This window comes from Pteropus medius, unplaced genomic scaffold (assembly GCF_902729225.1).
Source record: "Pteropus medius unplaced genomic scaffold, Ma_sr-lr_union100, whole genome shotgun sequence".
Classification (NCBI taxonomy): Eukaryota; Metazoa; Chordata; class Mammalia; order Chiroptera; family Pteropodidae; genus Pteropus; species Pteropus medius.
Genome location: NW_024340849.1, coordinates 6,911,231 through 6,933,570, shown reverse-complemented (window position 1 = coordinate 6,933,570; position 22,340 = coordinate 6,911,231). Strand labels below are relative to the sequence as shown.

Here is a 22,340-nt window from a genome sequence, read left to right as displayed (position 1 = left end):
TACACAACTACATCAAATCAGAAGAGGGAAAATACTTATTTTGATTATTATGGCAACTCTTAGAATAAAAGTTATACTTGGGGACAGGAAAAGTTAACTCACATTTAGAGAGCAGATCTCTTTGAACACAGAGGTAGAATACAAGTTATTTAACACGACAGGTAGGGCCCACCGTCGACCTACCCGCAGGTGTGAATGTCCCCTCAACACCATGGCTTATAGCTGCTCGAATTCTCTTTCACCACTCTTCGTGCCCTCCTGATTTATTTTCTGGAGCACCTTTTCCTCCCTTCTTCGCCTAAAAAGTTACTACGTATTTTCATGTATCAAATCGGGAACCATCTCTTGACAAAAGCCCTTCGTCCTCCGGAAGCTGGGCTCAGTTTACCTCTCTTACTAAGATTCCAACGTTAGCATAACACCTCGCATGGTTCCTGAAATTTTAACGAAAAGTCTTTTAATGTCTTATTTTTCTATATCGTGAATTTCTGTATCATGAGGCAAGGGTAGAGACTTTATCAGCGTTTTATACACCATGTCAAATAAACTATACTGAGCTTCAAGTAAATGAAAGGAAGACTTTACTTTGTAATATAATAAAAAACATTATATCGAGAAATTAGTCCAAGTTTGCACTGATTTTTGGAAATTGCTCAACGTCCAATCATATAGCTTCTTGAAAATTTTCGGTATTGGGGAACTACAGAGTACAGTACAGTGTTTTGCTTTGTTTTTTTTTAAATGAGTTTTTATTTTTCAGCTATTTCAAATTCACATTAAAATTGAGAACTGTTCATATACCCACACCCAGTTTTCTCATCACTAACATCATTCATCAGCATGGTACAATTGTTACACTTTATGAAGAGATGATGGTACAGTATTAACTAAAGTCCAGAGTTTATTCTAACCTTCTTGGATTATATCCTAACGTTCTTTTTCTGCTGGAGGATCCGGTGTAGAAAACTACGTCACACTTAGTTGTCACGTTTCTTCGGCTCCTCTTGGCTATAACGATTTCTCAGACTTTCTTTATATTTGATGACCTTGACAGTTTGAGGAGTGCTCAAGAGATGTTTTTGTAGGATACCCCTCAGTTGGAATTTGCTTGACATTTTTCTTATGATTAGAAAGAGATTATGTGGTTTTTGAGAGATGACTGTGGAAGCAAATGCCATTTCATCACATTGTATCAAGTATCCATTCTGTGGACTTATCACTGTTGATGTTGATCTTGATTATCCGGCTCAGTGGCGTTTGTCAGGCATCTCCACTGTGAAGTATTCTTTCCGACCCGTTCCTACACTGTACTCCAGAAGGAAGTTGCTTTGTGCAGGCCAGACTTGACACAGGTATTACATTCCTGCCATTTGAAGGTTGAGTATCCTATATACTACTCAGAATTCTGCATAAAAGATTAATCTATTGTCCTTCACTTACTCATTTATCTACTCAATCATTTATTTATATCAATGTGGACTAATGAATATTTATTTTGGGCTTTGTATATTTTCAATGTATGTCCTTATTCGGATATGTCATTTACAAATTTATTTGTCCTTAACAGTGTTACTTGTAGAGCAGAAGTTTTTAGTTTTAGTAAGCTTAAAAAATATCCATTCTTTTTTTAGGGCTTGCTCATTTGTTGCTGTATCACCAAACCCAAAGTTATATAGACTTTGTCCCATATTTTCTTCTGGAAACTTTATAATTTTGCATTTTACATTTAAGTCTTTGACTCATTTTGAATTCTTTTTTGTGAAACTGCAAGATCTGGGTGTAGATTCTTTTTTTTCTCCACATAAAGACATCCAGTTTTCCCACCACCATTTGTTCAGAAGGATATCTAGTATCCATCAAATTGCCTTTGATATTTTTGTCAAAACTCAGTTGCTGATATTTATCTGGGGAACTCTCTGTGCTTCTATTGTGTTCCATTGAAATATGTGTCTGGTCTTTCTCCAATAAAATTCTTTGCTGATCACAGTAGTTTTAGAGAAAGGCTTGAAATTAGGTAGCGTGAATCCTCCAGTTTTCTTCTTTGGTATTGTGTTGGCTATTCTAGGGCTCTGACTTTCCTTGTAAAATGTAGAATCAGTTTATCAATATCTATAAAATTTCTGGGAAATGCTGAAATTTTGATAGGAATACTTGAATTTATAGATCAAGTCGGAATGAATTGACTGCTTGACAGTATTGAATCTATCAGTTCATGAACACGGAAGATCTCTCCGTGTGTGTGTGTGTGTGTGCGCGCGCACACGCACGTGCGCCACTTAGATTCATTTTTAAAGATGACATTTGTCTTGGTACTATTGAAAATGGCATTTTTTTTTTAACATTTCTAATTCCAATCGTTTGTTGTTCATGTTTAGGAAATCAATTAATGTTTATATATTAACCTCGTTTCATGTGACTTTGCTATTAGCTCCAGCAGTTATTAGTAGATTCTTTGGAATTCTCTATATAGTTTTCTTAAAAGTTTTATATCTTTCTTTCAATCTGTATACCTTCCTTGTTTTTCCTGTCTTCTTGCACTAGATAGGACTTACAGTATTATGCTAAAATAAGACTGGTGAGAGGGGCATCTTTTTATTTTACTTTCTCTTAGGGGAAAAGTACTTAGTTTCTCTTCATTAGGCCTGATGTTAATTGTGGGTTTTCATAAATTTACAAAATTCATGAGATTTATGAAATAATTTATGAAATTGTCACATTTAGGAGATCACTACCTATTTATAGTTTCTCGAGAGAGTTTATTTTGAAGGGATGTTATAGGTTTTGTCAAAAAAAAATTTTATACCAATTGATAGTATCATATTTATTTTCAACTTTAGCCTGTTAATGTGGTAGATTACATTGATCAAATTCTGAATGTTGAACCAGCCTTGCATTCCTAGGATAAATCCCATTTGGTCATGCTGTAAAATTCTGTTTACATGTTGTTGGATTTGAAGTGCATGTTACACCTTTGGATATTGTCCCATAATTATTGGATGTACCAAGATTTTAATTTTTTTTTTCTTTGCCTTTTAGTTTGGAAGTTTCTACTGTCCTCTCATCAAGCTCACGGATTTTTTCATTGGCCAGATGCAGTACCGGTAAGCTTATCAAAGAGACTTTTCATTCTTTTGCAGAGTTTTGTATTTCTAGCATTTTCTTATGCTTCTTTACGTGTCTGTGCTTACAGTATCCATTTATTATTACATGTGGTCAGCATGCACTGAAACCCTGAAGATATTTATCACAGTTATTTTAAATTCCCTGCTTAACACTTTTAATACCTATGCTGGCTTTGTCTATTCAGAGTGTTTTTTCTTACCTTTTACCATGGTTTCTAATTTTGGGTTGAAAGCCTGTATCAGGTAATTTTTCCTTTAGTGTGAGGTTTTATGTTAATCTGGATAAGCATTTGGCCTTTTTAATATTTACTGTAACTGAAATTGCCATAGACTTCAAATTGTCCGTAGTGTTCTTGTCCTCTCTCCCCTCCTGGCTTTGGGCTCCCCTAAGCATTCATCCTCAGAAATGGGCTGTGCCGTTCGGTAGTTATTATACCAAAGCCCTGTTGATAAAATGGTAAATTGTTGGGGAGTGGTGCAGTTTATAATCTGATGATTAGATCTCAGCCTTTTAATGGATCTGTGTCTCTGGGTTGTTAACTTCATAAGTTTTTGTTTTTGTTTTTGTTTTTTCTAGTCAGATAGCTTCTCCCTTCCACCCTCCTCCCCCTTAGATGAAATAGGAAGACTAGACTGTGCTGAAGTGTGAGGATACATTCCACAGCTGGCATAAGGCTTTGGTCTTTTCCTTGGAGAGCAGGCTTCTGTAATGGAGACAGCTCTGGTTTCAGCTCTGCCAGAGATACAGGGGATGGTCTCTTCTTTTTTTGTCGTTTGTGAGAACCTGGTGAGTTCATGAAGGAAAACCCCACAAACGGGGGGGAGTCCTTCCAAGACTGCAGCCATTAGGAGTTACTTGCTTTTATTTTTATCCGCAATATCGCCATTTAAGCATCTTACTACTTTAGGGCTCCAGTGATTTCTGCTCCAGGTAAGAAGATGTACTGCGATTATCTGGATTCCTCTGGGTTTGTAGATTTTGTCGTGGTGGTTTATTGTGTGAATTTGGTCCTTTGATGTAGCCAAGAAAAATTATCAATTTTAAATCTGTTCATTTCTGTTGTTGTTGGAATACTGGAGCGACAAATTTCAAGCTCTCTGTATTTCATAGCTAAAACTAGTTGTCCACAATACATTTGTAAGGATTAATTTTTTTTTAGTTGGTTCTTATATTAAATTGAAGATAATCTCTCTTAAATTACAAGCTGCATCATTGATTGAATTACAGATTCCTAGACTCAGAACCAGGACAGTTTCTTTTCCACATAAACTCTTTCAAATATTTAAAGACAGTATTTTCTCCCCAGTCTTCCCCACACCGCACCACACCACATCACGGTTACTGTCTCTAGTTATTCAGGATGTGTTTATGTTTCTCTTCGTCTTCAGTAGTGTGCCAAAGCTAGCTTGTACCAGTCTGGGAAGGCCGATGATAAAATTTTCAGGAATTTTTGTGAGCTGGTGGTTAAACACAGCCATTATTGGAAATTAAATATTATAAATTTATAATTGAATAAATTATGTTAAAATGTAAATGCTCATCACTTCTTGATTGTTTTGCTGCATTTTAATGTTATTTATGCTCTTGATGTGATTTTCACCTTTTGAGTCCTCATAGTAGGCAACTAAAAGATGATGCTCTAATGTGTATTTCTTCTTAACTTCACATTCAGTAATATCGGGTGGGTATCTACAAATCAACAACGATGTCAGCATTTATATCTCAAAACTGACAAATACTGTAAATCGGACTTGACTTATTGTTTTGCTAATTGTCTACACTTAAAATATGATGGAGAAAATGTTAAGAAGCTGTGTTTAATTAATCTTAAACTTCAAAATATGTGTATCTATAGCTGTCATATTACGAATAACACAAATAATTAAGGAAATATTCTTCCAGTATTTGAAAGCTGTTCACATTATTAACAAATGAGATAAATTTCAACACCTGTATTTATTTTTCATTTTCATATTACTCCTTAGTAAAGGAAACTATCAAACAATATTTGTGTCACTACCACACTCATATCAATTGCAATACTTGTTTGGACTAAAACAAGTGTTCAACAAATATCAATGAAAATATTCTCTGGAACCAAATGACATAAATTTATAATATATCTTAACAAATATTTTAATATCATTTAAAAATTTTATGATAAATTTTCTTAACATTGGTAAAATTTATAATAAAATAATGTGTACATAAACATATACACACTCTTCCCATCAGAGAGCCATTTGTTAATTATTTATTTGCACACTTGTAATTCTCATTACTATACATGCATTCAATTTAATAGTGTCCTTATTTATATGAAATCTAACAAGAATAGTGAAACAATTAGCATCTCTTATTGCTAAATAAATAAGCAATTATAATTTTTATAAATGTAAACCCTCTGAAGAAAGGCTTAAATAAATTCAGTGGGTATGGAATTCTACTAGATTTATTTCTCGAAAGCATTATTTGTATGTTTATGATCTCTCTCTGTGTCTCCCTCCTTGTCTCTCTCACAAACGATGCAGAATTGGCCTAATACGTTCAGGGTGACCCACTGTAACCCTGCTAGAGAAGCTAAATGCACTTGTGATATTCTTGGTGGTATGAAAAGATTTCCCCAAAGTATAGGGTTCTGAGTCTTTAATACATGTTCAAATATAGTGATTAGACTGCCAAGCTTAACCTATAACTTCCTGAGAAATAAATATCTGGGAGAGCAATAAATAAAAATGTGATAAGTTTATTTATTAGTAAATATTCTTTTGGACTCCATTGGTTTCACTAAGGTAAACTTTCTGTCAATTAACTAATCATTTTAAAATTCAATTTTAGATTTTTTCTAATTTTTCATTTATTATTTATTTGTCCTAACACAATCTAAGGCCAACCAGGTAGACATAACCTCCTGTGTGACAGCCTGTCCAAAGGGGCATAGGGATTAGTCTTAGCCCATCTGTACTGCTATAACGAAATACCATAGACTGGATGGCATTATTGCTTTCCTTTCACCCAAGAATCCTGTGAAATATATATTGTTAGCTTTATTTCACTGATGGAGAAGAAGTTGCACAGCTTGACAATGGCCCGTGATTTGCACTTTGTTCGCCTTTGTTCCAAAGCTTCTACTCCTTTTCCTAAACCACTGTATGTCCCTTGATTTGAATGGACGGTGCACAAAAGTTCCATTGTGTAGAGAACAGGCGGAGACGTAATTCATCGCAACAATGAAAGCCTGCCCTTGCTTGTAATTGGCATTTTACACTACATATTTTTGGCTTCTTGGATTTTCCTGCTTTCATATAATCACAGGTCACATATAAATGAGTAAGAATGAAGGTGTAACAAAGGATACTGTTTGCCTCCGTGTATTCAAACTACGGAGATTGAATTGGTGTCAAGTCTGTTCCCTCATCCAGGTACCTACGAGTTTTTGAAATTCAGAGGGAAGCAAATGACAATATTTCCCATCCCAGTGCAGTTCAGACAACATGCTGACAAACGAGGTTGCTGTTCAATGCATTTCCCAAGTCGTTCTTTCAGGGTAGAACTCCTTTAGGCTCTGCGCCTCCATCCCTCGTACCCTTTAATTCTGTAAATGGTGTATCACCAGTTTTCCTTTCTTCCTCCATAGCGTCATTGTTTTATCCTGCACTGTGTTTCCCTGTTCTTTGCATCATTGGTTGATGCCGAAAATACTGCAGGTCACAGGTGACAACACTTTTGCTATTGACACTAATGATTAAGAATGGATGCTACACGTCCACATATTTGTCATTAGAAAACCTTTCTATTATCTAACGCAGCAGCACAGAAGCTACTTAACTCCACTGAAGCAACCTGAAAGTGTCTTAATGAACACAGTTTTGTGAGACCGACAAACGCTGATGTTGTATGCTGGGCTGCAGATATGGTGGTCTGTTGTTCTCTCTAGAATAACATCTGTGATTGAAAATGACTAGTATTTCTTATTTTAGAATTGTCTTAAATGGGTTGTACTGGCATCAGGTGAATGAGAATATGTAAAGAATTATGTGTCATTAGGGTAATAATTGCTTGGCTGCTGACGTCTTGGTTGGAATATTACATGATAGAAGTACTATATGTCTACCAAATATAAATAAAAAAGCTGACTTCAGCTAACAACTAACTTTTGAGTTTGTCCCTTTGACGGTTTTTATTGGTAATTGAAAAAAATGGCAAAGCAATTTTATGACTGTGCTCAGAGGAAAGAGCACAGTCCAAAACACGAAGTCAGCCAGCAAAGCATTTTCGCTATGATTACTCCAAATCCCAAAGCGGTAGGACAATGCATTTTTTTAAGTTTCTTTGTTACTTATTTACTTTTTAAAAATCACTGGAAAACATCACAATTTACGGGAAGAAAGATTCTGGTAGCACATCGATAACCGATTATTTAAGTAACTTAAAAAAAAAAAAGAAGAAGAACAATCAAGGCTACATACACACAAGTGTTTAAATACTTTTAAAACACATTATACTATCTAGGAGGACAGGGGAGAGAGAGAGAGAATGAGAGAGAGGGGGAGATTTGTCTGGTAGAGGACAGGAAATTGAGTTGTGTTTTTTTTTTTTCTCCCAAGCATAATAGAAAGTTGATTATAGAGATTACCATGTAAAAAATAAAATAAAATAAAATATTATGGAATAAGACTAAGAACATGTACAAAAATATATATTTATTTTGTATGCGACTGACTATTCCGTTTGCATTAATTTAATATTTGTGATACACCTTGCGAATTTATGTTTTAGACTTAAAGGGAGAAAATTTGGGCATTTTTATGGACTTGGCATAGGATTTTATAAATTCTAAGTGCTCTAAAAATTTAGTTACACCAGTCTTGTTTCAATATACTTTTTCTATGATATTTTAAAACATCATTAAATGAATTTTTTCCAGCCCAAATTCACAGTATGTTCACTAATATTAATCATCGTTCCCCTCCGCCTTTCTAATTATACTTTCTTTTCGCCACACCCTCTTTTCCCCATTGTCCATGCTGCTTCCTCTCATCAAATGACCTTCGCACTCTAGATACCGTTTACCTTAAACCATCTGGTTCCTTATATTTCAACCATTTTTTCATAATTTTCTGCTTCTCTCTTTCATGTTTTTCTTCGTTGATTCTCCACCCTTTCTTACATTTCTATACAATAATGATTTTTTTATGTTGAAGAATAGCAAGAGGATGTTAAGAATAGGTTCAACTATCTTGTTTTTTCCTGAAATAGGGGTTAGCATTGACTGAATAACAAACCACCCCAAAATCCAGTGGTTTAGGAATCTCTGATTGTCAAAGGGCTCACTTGCCTGGGCCTGTCTGATGCTGTTGACCACTTTAGGTTTCTCCTTCATCAGCATCTTGCTTCCAGATATGGATTTCTATATTCACTCTATCTGTGTAACACACCAAGTCAAAAATTCTGTATCCTTAAATACATCATTTATCACTCATGAAACTTTGGATTACCTGGGTCGGATGATCGAGGATAAGCTCAGTTTGAAGGCTCTGCTTCAAGCTATGGATCCATCTGGATTTACCTCTTCTCTTAATCTGGGCTCAAGTCTACTCCAAATACATGTAATCTGAGCTCCGACTAGAGTCGGGGAACCATCTCTGTAGAAAGGCACTTATGGCAAAGACAGGAAGTAGAAATATACAAGAGTTCATAAAGTCTAGCTTCTTAACCAACTCATTTTCACTATAAGGTACAGGGGACCAAGGACACTTTGGATAACTCATGTCAAGGGTACAGCTGTCAGGAAGGTGACACATTGCCTTGGGAGGGTTAACTGCAATTGATTACTAATTATGCATAGGACTGCTGTTACACGTTGGGAGCAGAATATGCTGGGGGCCATTTGGTCCACCTGGACGTTCTTGATCCTCAGTTGTCCAAATTTGATGGTAAATGACAAGTAATCCTGGCCTGGGAATGCCTCGTTATGAAATTCAGGGTCATAATACCAGTGAAGCCACTGAGACCGGGAGAGGTGTTTGTTCAGGGTGTGGAGACTCTAGAATGGATAGCATGGAACAGAGGTGAGGAACAGATCCAAGGACATATCTAAGGACATGAACATGACACGGGCTGTAGGAAATATAATATGCTGTTCAAATCTTCCTTGTGTTACTAAACTTGTATTTTTTTAAGCTTATATTTCAATGGGTTTCTTCCCATTTATTTTTTACCCGTGATGATTTTCCCCTTTTGAGAACCAGGGCATATAAAGCTGCAGAGTGTTGCACAGAATATACCTAATTCTCCAGAATGTATCTTTCACTAATTTTACGCCATCAAAATTATGTTCATTCTCACTTGGCTTTCACTTGCTAATTTTAGGCTTGGTCAAAAGCAGATTTATTCAGAAATGAGACCATAATAAAATATGACCTTGTATAATGACAAGAGCTTACAAAATGCCTTCCAGTTTCAATGCACAATAAAGCATGCATTTGTAGATATGTGTGATTAAAAAGTTAAAGTATTATTATATAAATGAACTGCATTTGTATATTTTATACATTTTATAACTTCAGCTGCTGTGTGACTTAAATAATATAACTCTGGTTAAAATTTTAAAAATTGATAATTCAGGCAACTCAACAGCATAATAAATTTGTCTCAGTGTGGAAATCATTTCTTAAATTAAAATTTTACCTATTTCCCTAGCAACAGTGCCTGGTGCCAGCAGATGCATTAAGCCACCCAATACCAAATGAAAATATACATTCTTCATTACATCTCTGTCACATATGGTTTCTTTTTAAAAATAAGACCATATATGCTCAGTGCCCTTGGATTAGTACGATAGCTGAATCTTAAAATATAAAAAATGGAGATAGAAAAACTATCACTTTTTATAATTTTTCCATATACTTTCAATAAATACTTTAAGTTAGGTTGCTTAGGAGTGTTCCTTTTGAAAAAGCAAAGCAAACTGATGCTTCTATAACTAAAAAAAAGATCAAAAAGAAAATAATCTACAAGTAAGACAATATTTTTTGGTTCCTGTCTAAAAAGTACACAAATGCTTCCACCTGTCCTATTTGAAACAGGATATGAAATTCTTAAGCCTGTCTGATCAATATTGTGATAGAGAATTAAGTCTTTGCTTTGAAGAAGTACTGGAATCTCTGAGCCCATTCTAGAATCTAACATGAAACACAATGTTAGGGTGAAAATTTAAAACTGTGTTTCTCATTTTCTCCTTTCAGAGGTCTAGGTTAGTTACAGTGCAGTTTTCCTCTTTTGTTCTGTAGACATTTAATTTCCAGTTTTTCATAGATATGTATTTACCATATGTTCAGTTTAGTTTAATAATTTTAAATTATTTTAGTGGTATCTAGGCGTAGGAGTCTTCTTGGATTTATCCCATATTTTCTTGATATTTCAAAAAGATTTTCCCTAGATTTTGTCGTTATACTTTGCTTTAAAACCCTCAATTTTCACACTTTCTTAGTTTTTCTGATATTTTTCAGATTATTTCCTTTTTATCTAAAATTCAGATATGAACTGTGTTTGAAGACAGGCTCTTGGTGACTGGAAGATGAGCTTAAGCTTTTCCTTCGTTGTTCAGGTACCAAACTGGAGGTTTGCTCTATAAACTCCAAGCTCCGCTGACTCTGCTTAGAACACAGCAGAGCCTTTTCACCTTTGTGTCCTTCTTCTCACCTGTCTACCTGGAGAATTTAAGGATGATGTTTTCTGTGTAAATAGTCCCCATTATTTGGACTAATAGCACCACATCACTCATCCTTTCTCACATTCCATCTTGCTTCCGCTTTAAAAAATGATCATTTTAGGATTTAGTTTGCCCTCTGTTAGAAAATGTCATCTCTTCGTTTGTGCATCCTTTATACATGTATTGGATTTAAGAATGAAATTAATGGATATTAAAAAGGATTTCACAAGGTTCGTACAAGTTACACACACACACTCACATGCACATTCCACGACTGTGACTTTCAAACTGCAAACCCTAACTTGGTTCTGCTTGTGAGGAGAGCGCGATTTAATTTTTATTGTAAAAATATAATAATATATTTAAAAACGTTTAGTTTATTAGAAAATATTATACCACATGTACTTTTCACATATATATGAAATGTATTTACATATACAATATATGTGTTGCTTTCTTCTATAATGAATTGAGAAGTCGGTTCCATACTAACAACTTGTGGAGCTGGAAACCTGATTCTTGGTAATAGAGATAAACATCAAATTTTAAAATATGTTACACTAGCATTTTTTCATAGATTGAAATTTTACATTTTAACTACAAACTATTCTGGCCAGGTCTGGCTGCGATGGAAGTATCTTGCCACTTAATGCATGTATGATTTCACGTGTTCATGCGTTATCATTATTGTGCAATATTTATCTGAAACACAATATATGCCTGCAGCCAGATGGGGAGATCATAATCAGCAAGGCCCAAATATTATAATAGTCTATTATTGACTATAATATTCTATTTTATAAAACATACTAAAATGATGTTTCTCCAGAAGTTGCGATGTTTACTTTTCAAATTTGATTCATTAACTGAAAACAAGAGGCATTTTATACCATGAGACTTAATTTAAATCTACAAACATAAAAGCAAAAAATCTATTTTAAAAATGACCATATATATTTTTAAATTTCTTTATGAGAAAAAAAATGTTGGTGGATTTTTTTTTGTCACTGTGTTCTAATCAATGTATTGTCAGCAGTTTATGTATAATGCATATTTCTAATTGAAAATGTGAGGAATTAACCAAAACTCTGAACTTTATTTTTAAACTCTTCTTAACTTTGAAGCATATTCCCATTATTCCAATGAGGATAGATTCATATTAACATTCTATCCCGTTTTAGTCCTTGTAATGAGCCTAAAATAGCTGCCAGCTTGCAGTTCTGGAATTAATGATAATTAAATGTAACACAAAATGTATTTCCATATTTTGTATTGCTCAAATGATTTCATCTCAGATGTAGTATGATTCTTTTCAGAGATGACTACTTCTATTTAATCTCTTTTTCAATTTTAATTTGAATTTCATATTGTTCCTAACTGTTTAATGAATATTTTGGGAGATGGCCATAGTGTTGTTAATTATCCTGGGGACTGAGTATAATTAATTCTTTTGGACCCAAAGTCAGCTAGTTAATCGATTTCTGATGAAACTCGAAATTAAACACAGATAGTTCACCTCTTCCTTCATTCATTTTAATTCTTCTCTCTTTCAATTCAATCAGATTACTTTGGGAAGTCACTGCTGGCAAATCGATTTGTGAAGCTGTTCTGGACATTATCCAGATGTTAATAGATGGGTGATCTTCTCTGTCGAGGTAGCTAGAAACTGATTTCTGAAAATTAAGAATTTTTACTTTCAGTTATTGAGATGTAAAAGCCACCATTATTATTTATAATTCATATTTAAGTAATTTATAATTGTCTCTTAACAGGTTCATGTAATCACACATTCAAAATGTTGTTGGCATGGCATCCCTAGTAATCTTAAAAAAGTAAAGAGGCAAAGGTTCACTGTATTGCCAAATACATTTCTTACATTATAGTATATTCAGTAATTGAGGTAGTAACTCCTGAGGACAAAACCGATTTCTTAAACAGTTCAGTTCTCTTAGTATTGTTTGAAAAACACAGTAGCGTGGATCGCAGTTTATCATTGTCAATGCCATATATATTGATATATTATTTTTTGATACCATAAATGCCTTAATTTTTTTAAAGAACATGAGATATAATAAATTAACACCATTCCTTTTAATCAAGGAATAAAATTTTAAGGATCTTCCCATTTTTTATATTATTAGAGATATCCTCAAATAATATCGACTATACTGTTTATTAATATTTCATACTAAATAAAGTCATGTTACTTAAGCTTGTATCAGTAAAATTTAAGATTCTTCCAAATATGTTTCCCACGCATTGGAAAATAGATATTTCTGATTACCTCTAGTTTTGCGATTTTTAGATAGTGCCAGAGAATTCTGGGAAAACCTCAATCATCGTATAATCTAACCTTGGATGTACAGATGCAATTCTTTGTAATCTGACTACTGTACTTGTATTGTGCTACTAGACACCATATTAGCAAGATAAAACTATACTTATATTTTAAGAATCTGTTGAGTATTGATAGACCATTGGGTGAGGTTTCTCCTGAATCAAATCACTGTAGTTTGAATTTCACAGCTGCTTTTGAATGAGTAAAGACATCTCAGTGCTCAGCACATAATACCAGGCAAGGAAGTCTTTTCATTTTCATAAGAAAACGAAGTACATTCTAGACATCAAAGAATTTGAAGAGGAGTCAAAAAATGTGATGGGAATTTCATCATTTAAGTATATACTTAAAAAGCAAAGCAACATTAGACTCCTCATTATACTGAATAAGTTTTAAATAGGATTTGATTTGCATAAGCACAATAACATGATTTAATATTCAAATCTCATCTCTATATATTTTTCAACTAAAATGCAAATGCACTGTGTCTTCTTATGTGCATTTTATAATATGATTAAAATAGTTATAATTATATTCTTGCTTGTTTTTTTCAGGTGATTATACTTCGACATCCTGAGATAGTTTATATTAACATATTAATTCATTAGATGTAACTTAGAAGCATTTACAAACTTCCAAATAGCATTACATTTTACCCATTAATTTGCACTTGTCAGCACTGACTTTGCCTAGGATCTGTTATTGTACATAAACAATATCTCTCAGACACTTTCCAAAATCTACTTTTCTTGCCAAAATATTAAGAGGAAGGCAAAAAGTCTTTCTAGTAATTCTAAAAGCAGAAATAGGAAGTTTAGCTAGGAAAAACCAGATGAATCACTGTAACATTAGTTTGAGCACATCTGATAAGTAGAGTGAAAACGAAATGCCCAGGGAGGCTGCAGGTTGGTTTATGTAAGGGCGACAGTAATGATCAGAGAAAAGTTGTAAAATGTGAAGTGATTGACTCTAATGTCATTAAGAGCTCCTTTTCAACCTAAAGTCTTCAGTTTTCCTTACTTTTGGCATCAACCACTTCCCTTCAGGTTACCTGTCAGCTGTGGAATTGCAGTGGCTCTGCCTTTGAACTAAAGTCTTTTTTTTTTTTGCAGATTTTAGAAAAACCAAGTTAACTAGTCTCAGGGCAGAGGGAAATAGGGCAGCTAGAAATAAGCGATGGCTCCTACAGCTTCTGCTGGGACATGATCAACGTCACATTTGCTCACATCCCATTGACCCTGAGGGTCCCCCGACTGTGAGCAAGAATCTGTTTAATCTTCTCACACAGAGAAAGGAGTGAATCATGGGAACAATAACATAATCGCCCATTGTGTCGGTTGCTCTCTCCGTGCAATTGACGACGGGAGGGAAAGGGATAACTGCTCAGCACGCACATATCATCCCTTACTAACTTATGCAATCCCACACTTCTGGAAAATGGCACAGCCCAGATTTGAACCCAGAAATTTGGGCTCAAAAGCCATTCATTTTAACCACTAGGTTATGCTTCTTTTAATAGTGAACAGAGTTTCTAGTCTGTCTGATTTCAAAGTCTATACTCTTTTGACTCTACAGATAGTTTCCTATAAAAATGTATTAATATTAGAGGATATCACCCAGCAGACCAATATCAAAAACCATACACATCCCAGGCTGTCTACTCAGGCTAATGTTCTGCCATTTTCACAACGCTTAATACCACTTGCAGTTTCCGAGGAACATATCATATTCTGGATGAAATTTTGCCTTATGTATTCTCTCCATACTCCCTCCTTATTTTCCTTGAAATATTATTTCTCTACAAGTGTCTTGTTTCAGTCATTCCTCATATGAAATTTCTTAGACCTCTACAAACTGACCAAGTCTCTTCTTTCTCTGTGATCCCACAGTATCTTGAAAGATACCTCTATACAATTTATACCATATTGTATCATCTTACTTAGTTTATAAAGTGGTTAGTTTAGGATTCCATGAATTTTCCAGGTCGTGAGACTGATTTATTATTCATCTTTATCTATACTGACCTAATATATTACTGGTCAGATAGTTGGAATTAATTATATATTTGTTGAATGAATGGACTCGCCTCAGGAGAATGTAAAAAAAGAAGTTGTAGGTGATTATTTCATAAATACATGAATTATTGGTCTGACGATTGTATATATATTTACTATGAAAAATAGTGAATCTGTGAAAATGAAATGAAATTTCACTGTATCTTGGAAAAGGCAGTAATCTGGAATCCCATCCAGTTTGCATCTTTGTATAGAGTATCTGTTTTCTAACTTAGTTGGAGTCGTTAACCTGACTTCTAATAATTTATGCCATACACGACCATGTCATGCATGCATCAGGTAAAATGCTTCCATTCATTCAGACTGCTTTTACAGCAAACCGTTTGCAGTAGTTCTCTTGTAAGCATAATAAGGGCGTAGACATTTTAATTGAGGACATTACTAAGATTTATTGACCCACATGTGCTAATGTTGGAATTTAAAAGTCAAGAAGCCACAACACTGACACAAAAATGTCGGTTTTATGGATTTGCTGTCAGACATATAGTCATTTTAAAAAGCTCCTGATTATCCAAAATGTTCAAGTATATTCACCAGGAATTGTCTTCATCCGACCATTATAAAGATATCAATGTCTCATTTTGCTTCACTGTTTTATGAGATTGGAAAACACAATAGGATAACACCCTGAGTGGAGTCAGACTTCTTTTAGACCTAGCAAGGCGGAACATTATCATACTTATGGTTGATGTTTCACAAAAACCTCCCACCAATTGATCGTGGCCGATATCCAATATGAGCAACGAACAACATATTGAAATCGACAGGTGCTTATATATGTTTAGGCAAGTCGATGTTTGTGGTTCACTTAGTTACTAAACAGCTAAACTGACTTGACTAACACTGTTTTCAGACAAATGGATTCGAGCTTTTACTTTGTGTGAAAAATATCAAGAAGGAAAAATGAGTTTAAGGACGTTAAAGATATTATTTTATGAGTAAAATAATAATCTGTATAAATTATGTGTATTATAAATAATGCTAGTTAGGAAGCATTCAGAGGTATAGAGGACACAAAATTTCCATTTTTTGTTTTATTTCAGGATTTCTCCTCTTCATTTTTTTGTGTTAGTTTTTGTCCTTTTAAGTGGAAACCTTCACGATTCCTAACCCAAACCCTAACCCTTAAACTTTCATTTCCTGCCCTCTAGCCCCAAATCCTGATATTTGGATGTTGCTTTACACTTATGGCAACATATAATCTCATAATTGATGTATTATTTTAGTAAGTATTTGTTGTTCTCATGAAAAACACAAAAATGAATAGCATCGCTATGAAAATGCCTACAGTTCATTAAGAGAGATGTTGCTCAATCTTCTCATTACTAGTTACATTACCTCATTCAAGAAATGTTTACTTGGTACCAATATGTGCCAGTACTTTAAAAGAAGAAACAGTTTCTATCCTTAAGTAGTTGACAGTGTAGTGTAAAAAAATTAAACAATTACATAATATCCGATTAGTGTAATATATATTTCTATTATAACTGGAAACATAAGGCAAATTAAGAGATTTTATACTGTCTTCTTAACCTAACTGACATCTGGAAGGCAGAAATTAGAACATAATCCAAGGATTACTTCGGTCACATTTAGTTATTGTCTGTTCTGTGCCAAACTCCTTGATATGTGTGGGGAATTGATAGTTGAAAAAAGCATCCTCCAAATGCCTACATCTAACAGACAGAGATAATCATTAACTGATATTTTTCTATTTGATGCAGCGAATTGTTACTAGCATTTGGCACTCAGTTCCAAAGAAACAAAGAGTGTAGGCATTTAGCCAAACCTGCACAAGGTGTCTTGGAGGAGATATCTGGATTAAAATTTAAGGTGATATATAATTAGCTATGATACAAATGACATAAAAATATATTTTAAATAAAGTTAGGGTATGGCCTTCCAGATATTGGAAATTTTACCACTTCAGAGATGTTACAGATAGGATGACTTTTAAACGAGACCTTGAAAGTTCAAAGGATTCCCATAATCAGTGCTATCACTTACATTTTTAGGAGTAATCATATTTTATGCTAATCTTCAAAAGAATGACACTCAAATAATTGACTAAGTGCAGAGAGAGATTATTCCTCCACTTTATCATGTTTTGATGTTTTCCAAAAAAAAAAAAAAGCCAGCACACATAAAGACATAAGTTATGATATGATTCTGGAAAAATTTATAAGAACAATAAAAAGCAGTGTGAAATGCAATAGGATTATAAAACCATAATTAAATAACACTTGCCCTTTGCACTATAAATCATGGATAATTAATAGATTACACTTCATTTACTTAAACCAACTATCCTTATTGATTAAGAATTAAATGCATGCGTGCATGTGTGTGTGTGTGTGTGCACGCATGTGATCACAATATTTTCATCCTGAGGTTTACTATCTTTAAATGGAATATGAAACTTTAAAAGGTAAAAAAAAAAAAAAGAAACAAGTGAGAGAATTATAAGAGTGAAATGAAAAATCAAAAAGTGAAAAAGCTCATAGTCTGGAAACATTTATACTGAATATTTAAAAATTATTTTCACGATTTTATTGTAATTTCATGATAGATAGTTTTTTAATATGCAGGAAAAAAGTTGAGGAGAGACAAAGAGACAAAATAAATGTTCCGTCAATAAAAGCAATAAGTAGATTATTGCATCGGAAATGCAGTTTCTGTGGATTTATAAAGAGCAATGACTGAAAAGTGACTGGACAGCATCTCCAAAAATAAACAGAAGAAAATATTTCCTAAAGTTTTTTGGAACGTGTGAGATCAGTTACATGAAATATGCAAAAGGAAACTATTGCAATGAACCAAATGATAGAGGGATAAAAATAAATTTTGAAAATAATAACAACAAACAAAAACCCGTGTCGCTAAGTTAAACAACTTGATCCAACATTACATCAACTCCATGCAGGGACTGTAATCATCGTGATAATATCAGTGCATAGTACCTTGCCTAGCCCGTACTCGGTACTCAAAACGTTCATTGAATGGATAAAATAGTTATTAAGCAACTATGTATGCAAAAATAAGATAATGGATAAATCAGCTAATGTGATATACATCATAAATTTGAAGAAAACATGGTCTGGATTTAATCATATGCAAGGAGAAAAAAAGAGAAGAAATAATTCCAAGAACAAAGACTGAATTATTGGAAGAAAGTGATTCAATTAATAGACAGAGATGATCATTTCTTTTGAAACAATATCATTGCTAAGTTTATGACTCAGGTATACTGAGACACCCAATGAGAAATTTAAGTGTCAATTTGGTAAAATGTTCATCAGAGGCAAAAGTTAAGGTGAATTGTTATAATATTCTACGAAGTAGTCTCGGTAGAACCGTTATTGAATTCCGGGTTCATGTGTCCGATGTTTCACAAAGCCAAATCCGAAACCTCAGAGTTTGGAGCAAAAAATGTTTATTGATCGAGAAGGCACCAATGAGAGGATGAGAGACTTGGAAATACCTCAAATGCATCTTGCTCATTGGACTGAGAGAAAGGGATTTTCAGCTTGAAAAGTGGAAAGGGAGGAGGAGTTAGGGTAAATTTCTATGGTTTTCAGTTCCTTGATAAGATCTCAACGTGTAGACTTGGAGATGTGCATCTTGGATGATCTCTGTTCTTTTCTACAAAGCAAACCTTCAAATCATTGCATCATGATCTTTTTCTCTTTACTTTTTTTTCCTATGAAGAAGAACAAAAACATGTTAAGTTGTTATCTAAAATTTCCCTAAGACTGTTGAGTGACAGATAAGGTTATAGGTAAGCTTATTGAGTATTATGGCTAGAGTCTTAAGCAACTTATTGTGACAACAGAACAAACAGATTCAAGAAGCTAAGGTTCAACAAGTGATGGGTGGGATGAGGTGGTGGCTGTCACAGGAGAGGGCTCACAGTTACAGAACTTCGAAAATTAGATTACCTTAGATTACCTTGGTTTCTAGTATCTGTCTAAGGATAATTACATATAAAGGCCTATCTTCATTTTCACACATAAATATACTTCTCTGCTTACTCCAAACATAAGTAACTTTACTCCACTTTCCATTTTCATGATGCCTTATCTTGTATAATATTCACCCCTGCCAGGCTCTGCTCTGTGGATGCACTCTATATTCTTAAATTCTCCTCCTTACTAAAACTGTAATTTTCTACATAACTCCTATTTCTTTAAAGGCTTTATGATTATGCTTACTGGTGTATTCCTGTAATACAACATGTAAGTCACAATTGTAAAGATTGCTTTTTGTTAAAACCTTAATGGAGATGAGATGAACAGCAGGAGAGAAGTTTTTGTTGTTTTGGTTTTGATTTCGTTTTGTTTTTTAAGTAGGGCATCCATCAAATCACATATACAGAAAGAGTGGGACCTAGTTGTGATTATTTACTTCCAGAACCTGGATTTAGGATATCTCTTCTTCCTGAAAGGATTTGCCATTCCTGAAATAAACTTCTGCTTTGAATTTAGAGTTATCTTTCAGAAAATAATCTCGTTTCCTTTTATTTCTAAATGTTATTGTCAAAATTAAAATAATTCTTTTGCGTTATTTGTTATTTTCTTTCTTTTTCTCATTTCTTCTTACTTCTTTCCTATTCTTTTGAATAACCAGTGTGTATCTAATAATAGTTGTGTAAAAACGAGTCATGTAATAACTTGGAAAAAGTCTTGCTACTGCACTTAATTCAATTGATGCTAGCTAAGTCTCTCATATAGATGATAGATAGATAGATAGATAGATAGATAGATAGATAGATAGATAGAAAGATATAGATATAGTCATCTTGAAGGCATATTTTGTTATATGTTTGATGAACGTTCAATTATCTTTGGGTAAAGCTAATTTTAAAACATCCGGATTGTGAAAGTGTCATGCTCTATAATTTTCTACTCATTGTTCTGCTATTATAGGGGCATTATCAGAACCCACATGAAACATCCTTTACTTCTGAATCATGTTATACATTTACCATGTTCAAAATTGAAAAACAAAATGTAACATGTTGGAAAGTTCCCATATTTTTCAGCATTTTAGAAGATACTCTGTTTCATACCAAGCATTTAAATAAACTAGAATTTGTAATAAAGAAAGCAAAAACCTTTATTTGTTAAGTAAGGCTTTTATTAGGTGCCTAACAATGGCCTAGAAAAAAGAAACTGACGAAAAATTTAAGAGAAAAATTTCTGTGGGAAAGTAGAGTTAAAATACTGTGTATGTTTGAAATCATTGCTAATTAGTAACAAATCATTAAAAATGGCTTTGTTAACAGACGTGGATCAAAATACTGAATTATTAGTTTGGACTTTCAACAATTTGCCATTTATTGGGTGATCCTCTTAACACACATTTAGACATCTATAATCACGGTAATTCCTCTAATAAGAAGCAAAGAAAATTCTTAATATCAGTCAAATAAAACTGAAGTTTACATGAGATTTTATGTTTTCTGATACATATATTTTGTATTCTATTCTTTCTGGATGGCTGATGGCGGTATTTGAAGGATATGTTTTTAAACTGCCATTAAAATGGCCAACATTATGTTCTTTGTGGGAGAGATGAAGCTTTTATAAAACATTTAACTGGAATGCTGCCATATCGATCTTTATGCACGTTTTAGTTTGCTTGGTTTCGAGTATCACTTGGAGACTTTCTGCTGAAAGTCAAATATGCCTCATTGTTTTCTAAAATATGATATTACTGATTTGAAAATTATATTCTCCCTTATGTCAGACACTCAAAAATTATTTTAATAGCATTAACATCAGTGATAATTAAAATTCATAAATTTCAAAGTCTGAGCCAATTGGGAGAATCCATTGATTTTTATGCTAATAAAAGTAGACAATGTGGATGACTCCTTAATGTGTTATCTTTTAAATTGTACTTATTCACTTACTAATCCATGTAAAACTGATTTCAAGATATCATATTCTTTATAAATTCTCTTTGTCTAAGAGAGAATTAATTACTTTACGTTATTATTAAACATAGTTCTCCCATCTACTTTCAGAAAGATAGATATCTGTATAATAGTTCTACTTGGTTTTGTTGTTAAAATTTCCTAAAATAAAATTTAACCAGGGAGCTATTACATTACCATAATTAACACCATTATCAAGTTTCCTTGACCTTCTCTCTCTTCTCCACTCCTGCATTTTTTAGTGTGTGTGCAAAAAATTTGCATTCAAATATAACTCTACAATGATAAACTGTGCACAGTCAAAATAACTTGAAAATAGGCCTATTAAATATGTAATTGGCCTAAGTGATGTGACTTATATCGAAGGTTAATTTGTCACCAGATAAGTATTCATTCGAATCACCTTTTCCACTAGATTATTTCTAAAATATGGGTCCTTATTATCCTTTGCCAGGTAATATGAACGCTGATAAAAAGAAAGTTAAGGATTTTACTGAAAATATCTTCAACAAAATTAAAGGCTACATACTTGTCCTCTGATGTTATTGTGTTATACAGAAACATCTGTCACTAACTTACAGAAATTTTAACTGGGAAAATAACCTTATCTGAATTTGATTTTTTAAACTAACTTCCAAAAATTACAGATGTTTAACATATTAAATATGTTCCATGAAAACTTCATATAAAATATTAACTACTTTGTTTGCATCCTAAAATCCCCAGAACTTGGCATAGATGATTTTATCTGCGTATAGTTGAGAGCAAATGCAAATGGTCAACTCTATTGCATTGAGTGTCATACTGTAATGGTTATAGTGATGAAATGTGTTTCCTCAAAAACATGCATAATGCACCAAGTTCTAGTGTTTTCATATTAAATTATGCAACTACCATTTAAATTATGCAACTATCAATACATTTATCAAGGTAGAAGTATGTCTTCTATAATTACAAATGCCAAAAGACCAATAATTTTGTTTCTTTGAACTGGGAATTTTATTCCAGTAGAAGAATAAGTGTATACAAAACTATAGTCTTGTTATTTTGATTTGTGCTCAGCTATACCAACAATATAAACAAACATAATATTATAATAAAAAGTCTCAAAATTGAATTATTTAGCATTGAAAAATCAGAATCGTGTTTTGA

The 22,340-nt window shown here is 33.4% G+C and overlaps 1 protein-coding gene across 1 annotated transcript in view; it reads left to right on the top strand.

Annotated features, from left to right (window-relative positions):
• Window positions 1-22,340, top strand: part of LOC120583474 (collagen alpha-1(I) chain-like) — a 402,565-nt gene that overhangs the window by 119,137 nt on the left and 261,088 nt on the right. Inside the window, exon 3 of the mRNA XM_039838938.1 lies at window positions 3,037-3,101. Within this exon, the coding sequence (XP_039694872.1) occupies window positions 3,037-3,101 (65 nt within the window). The remainder of the gene's footprint in view (window positions 1-3,036; window positions 3,102-22,340) is intronic.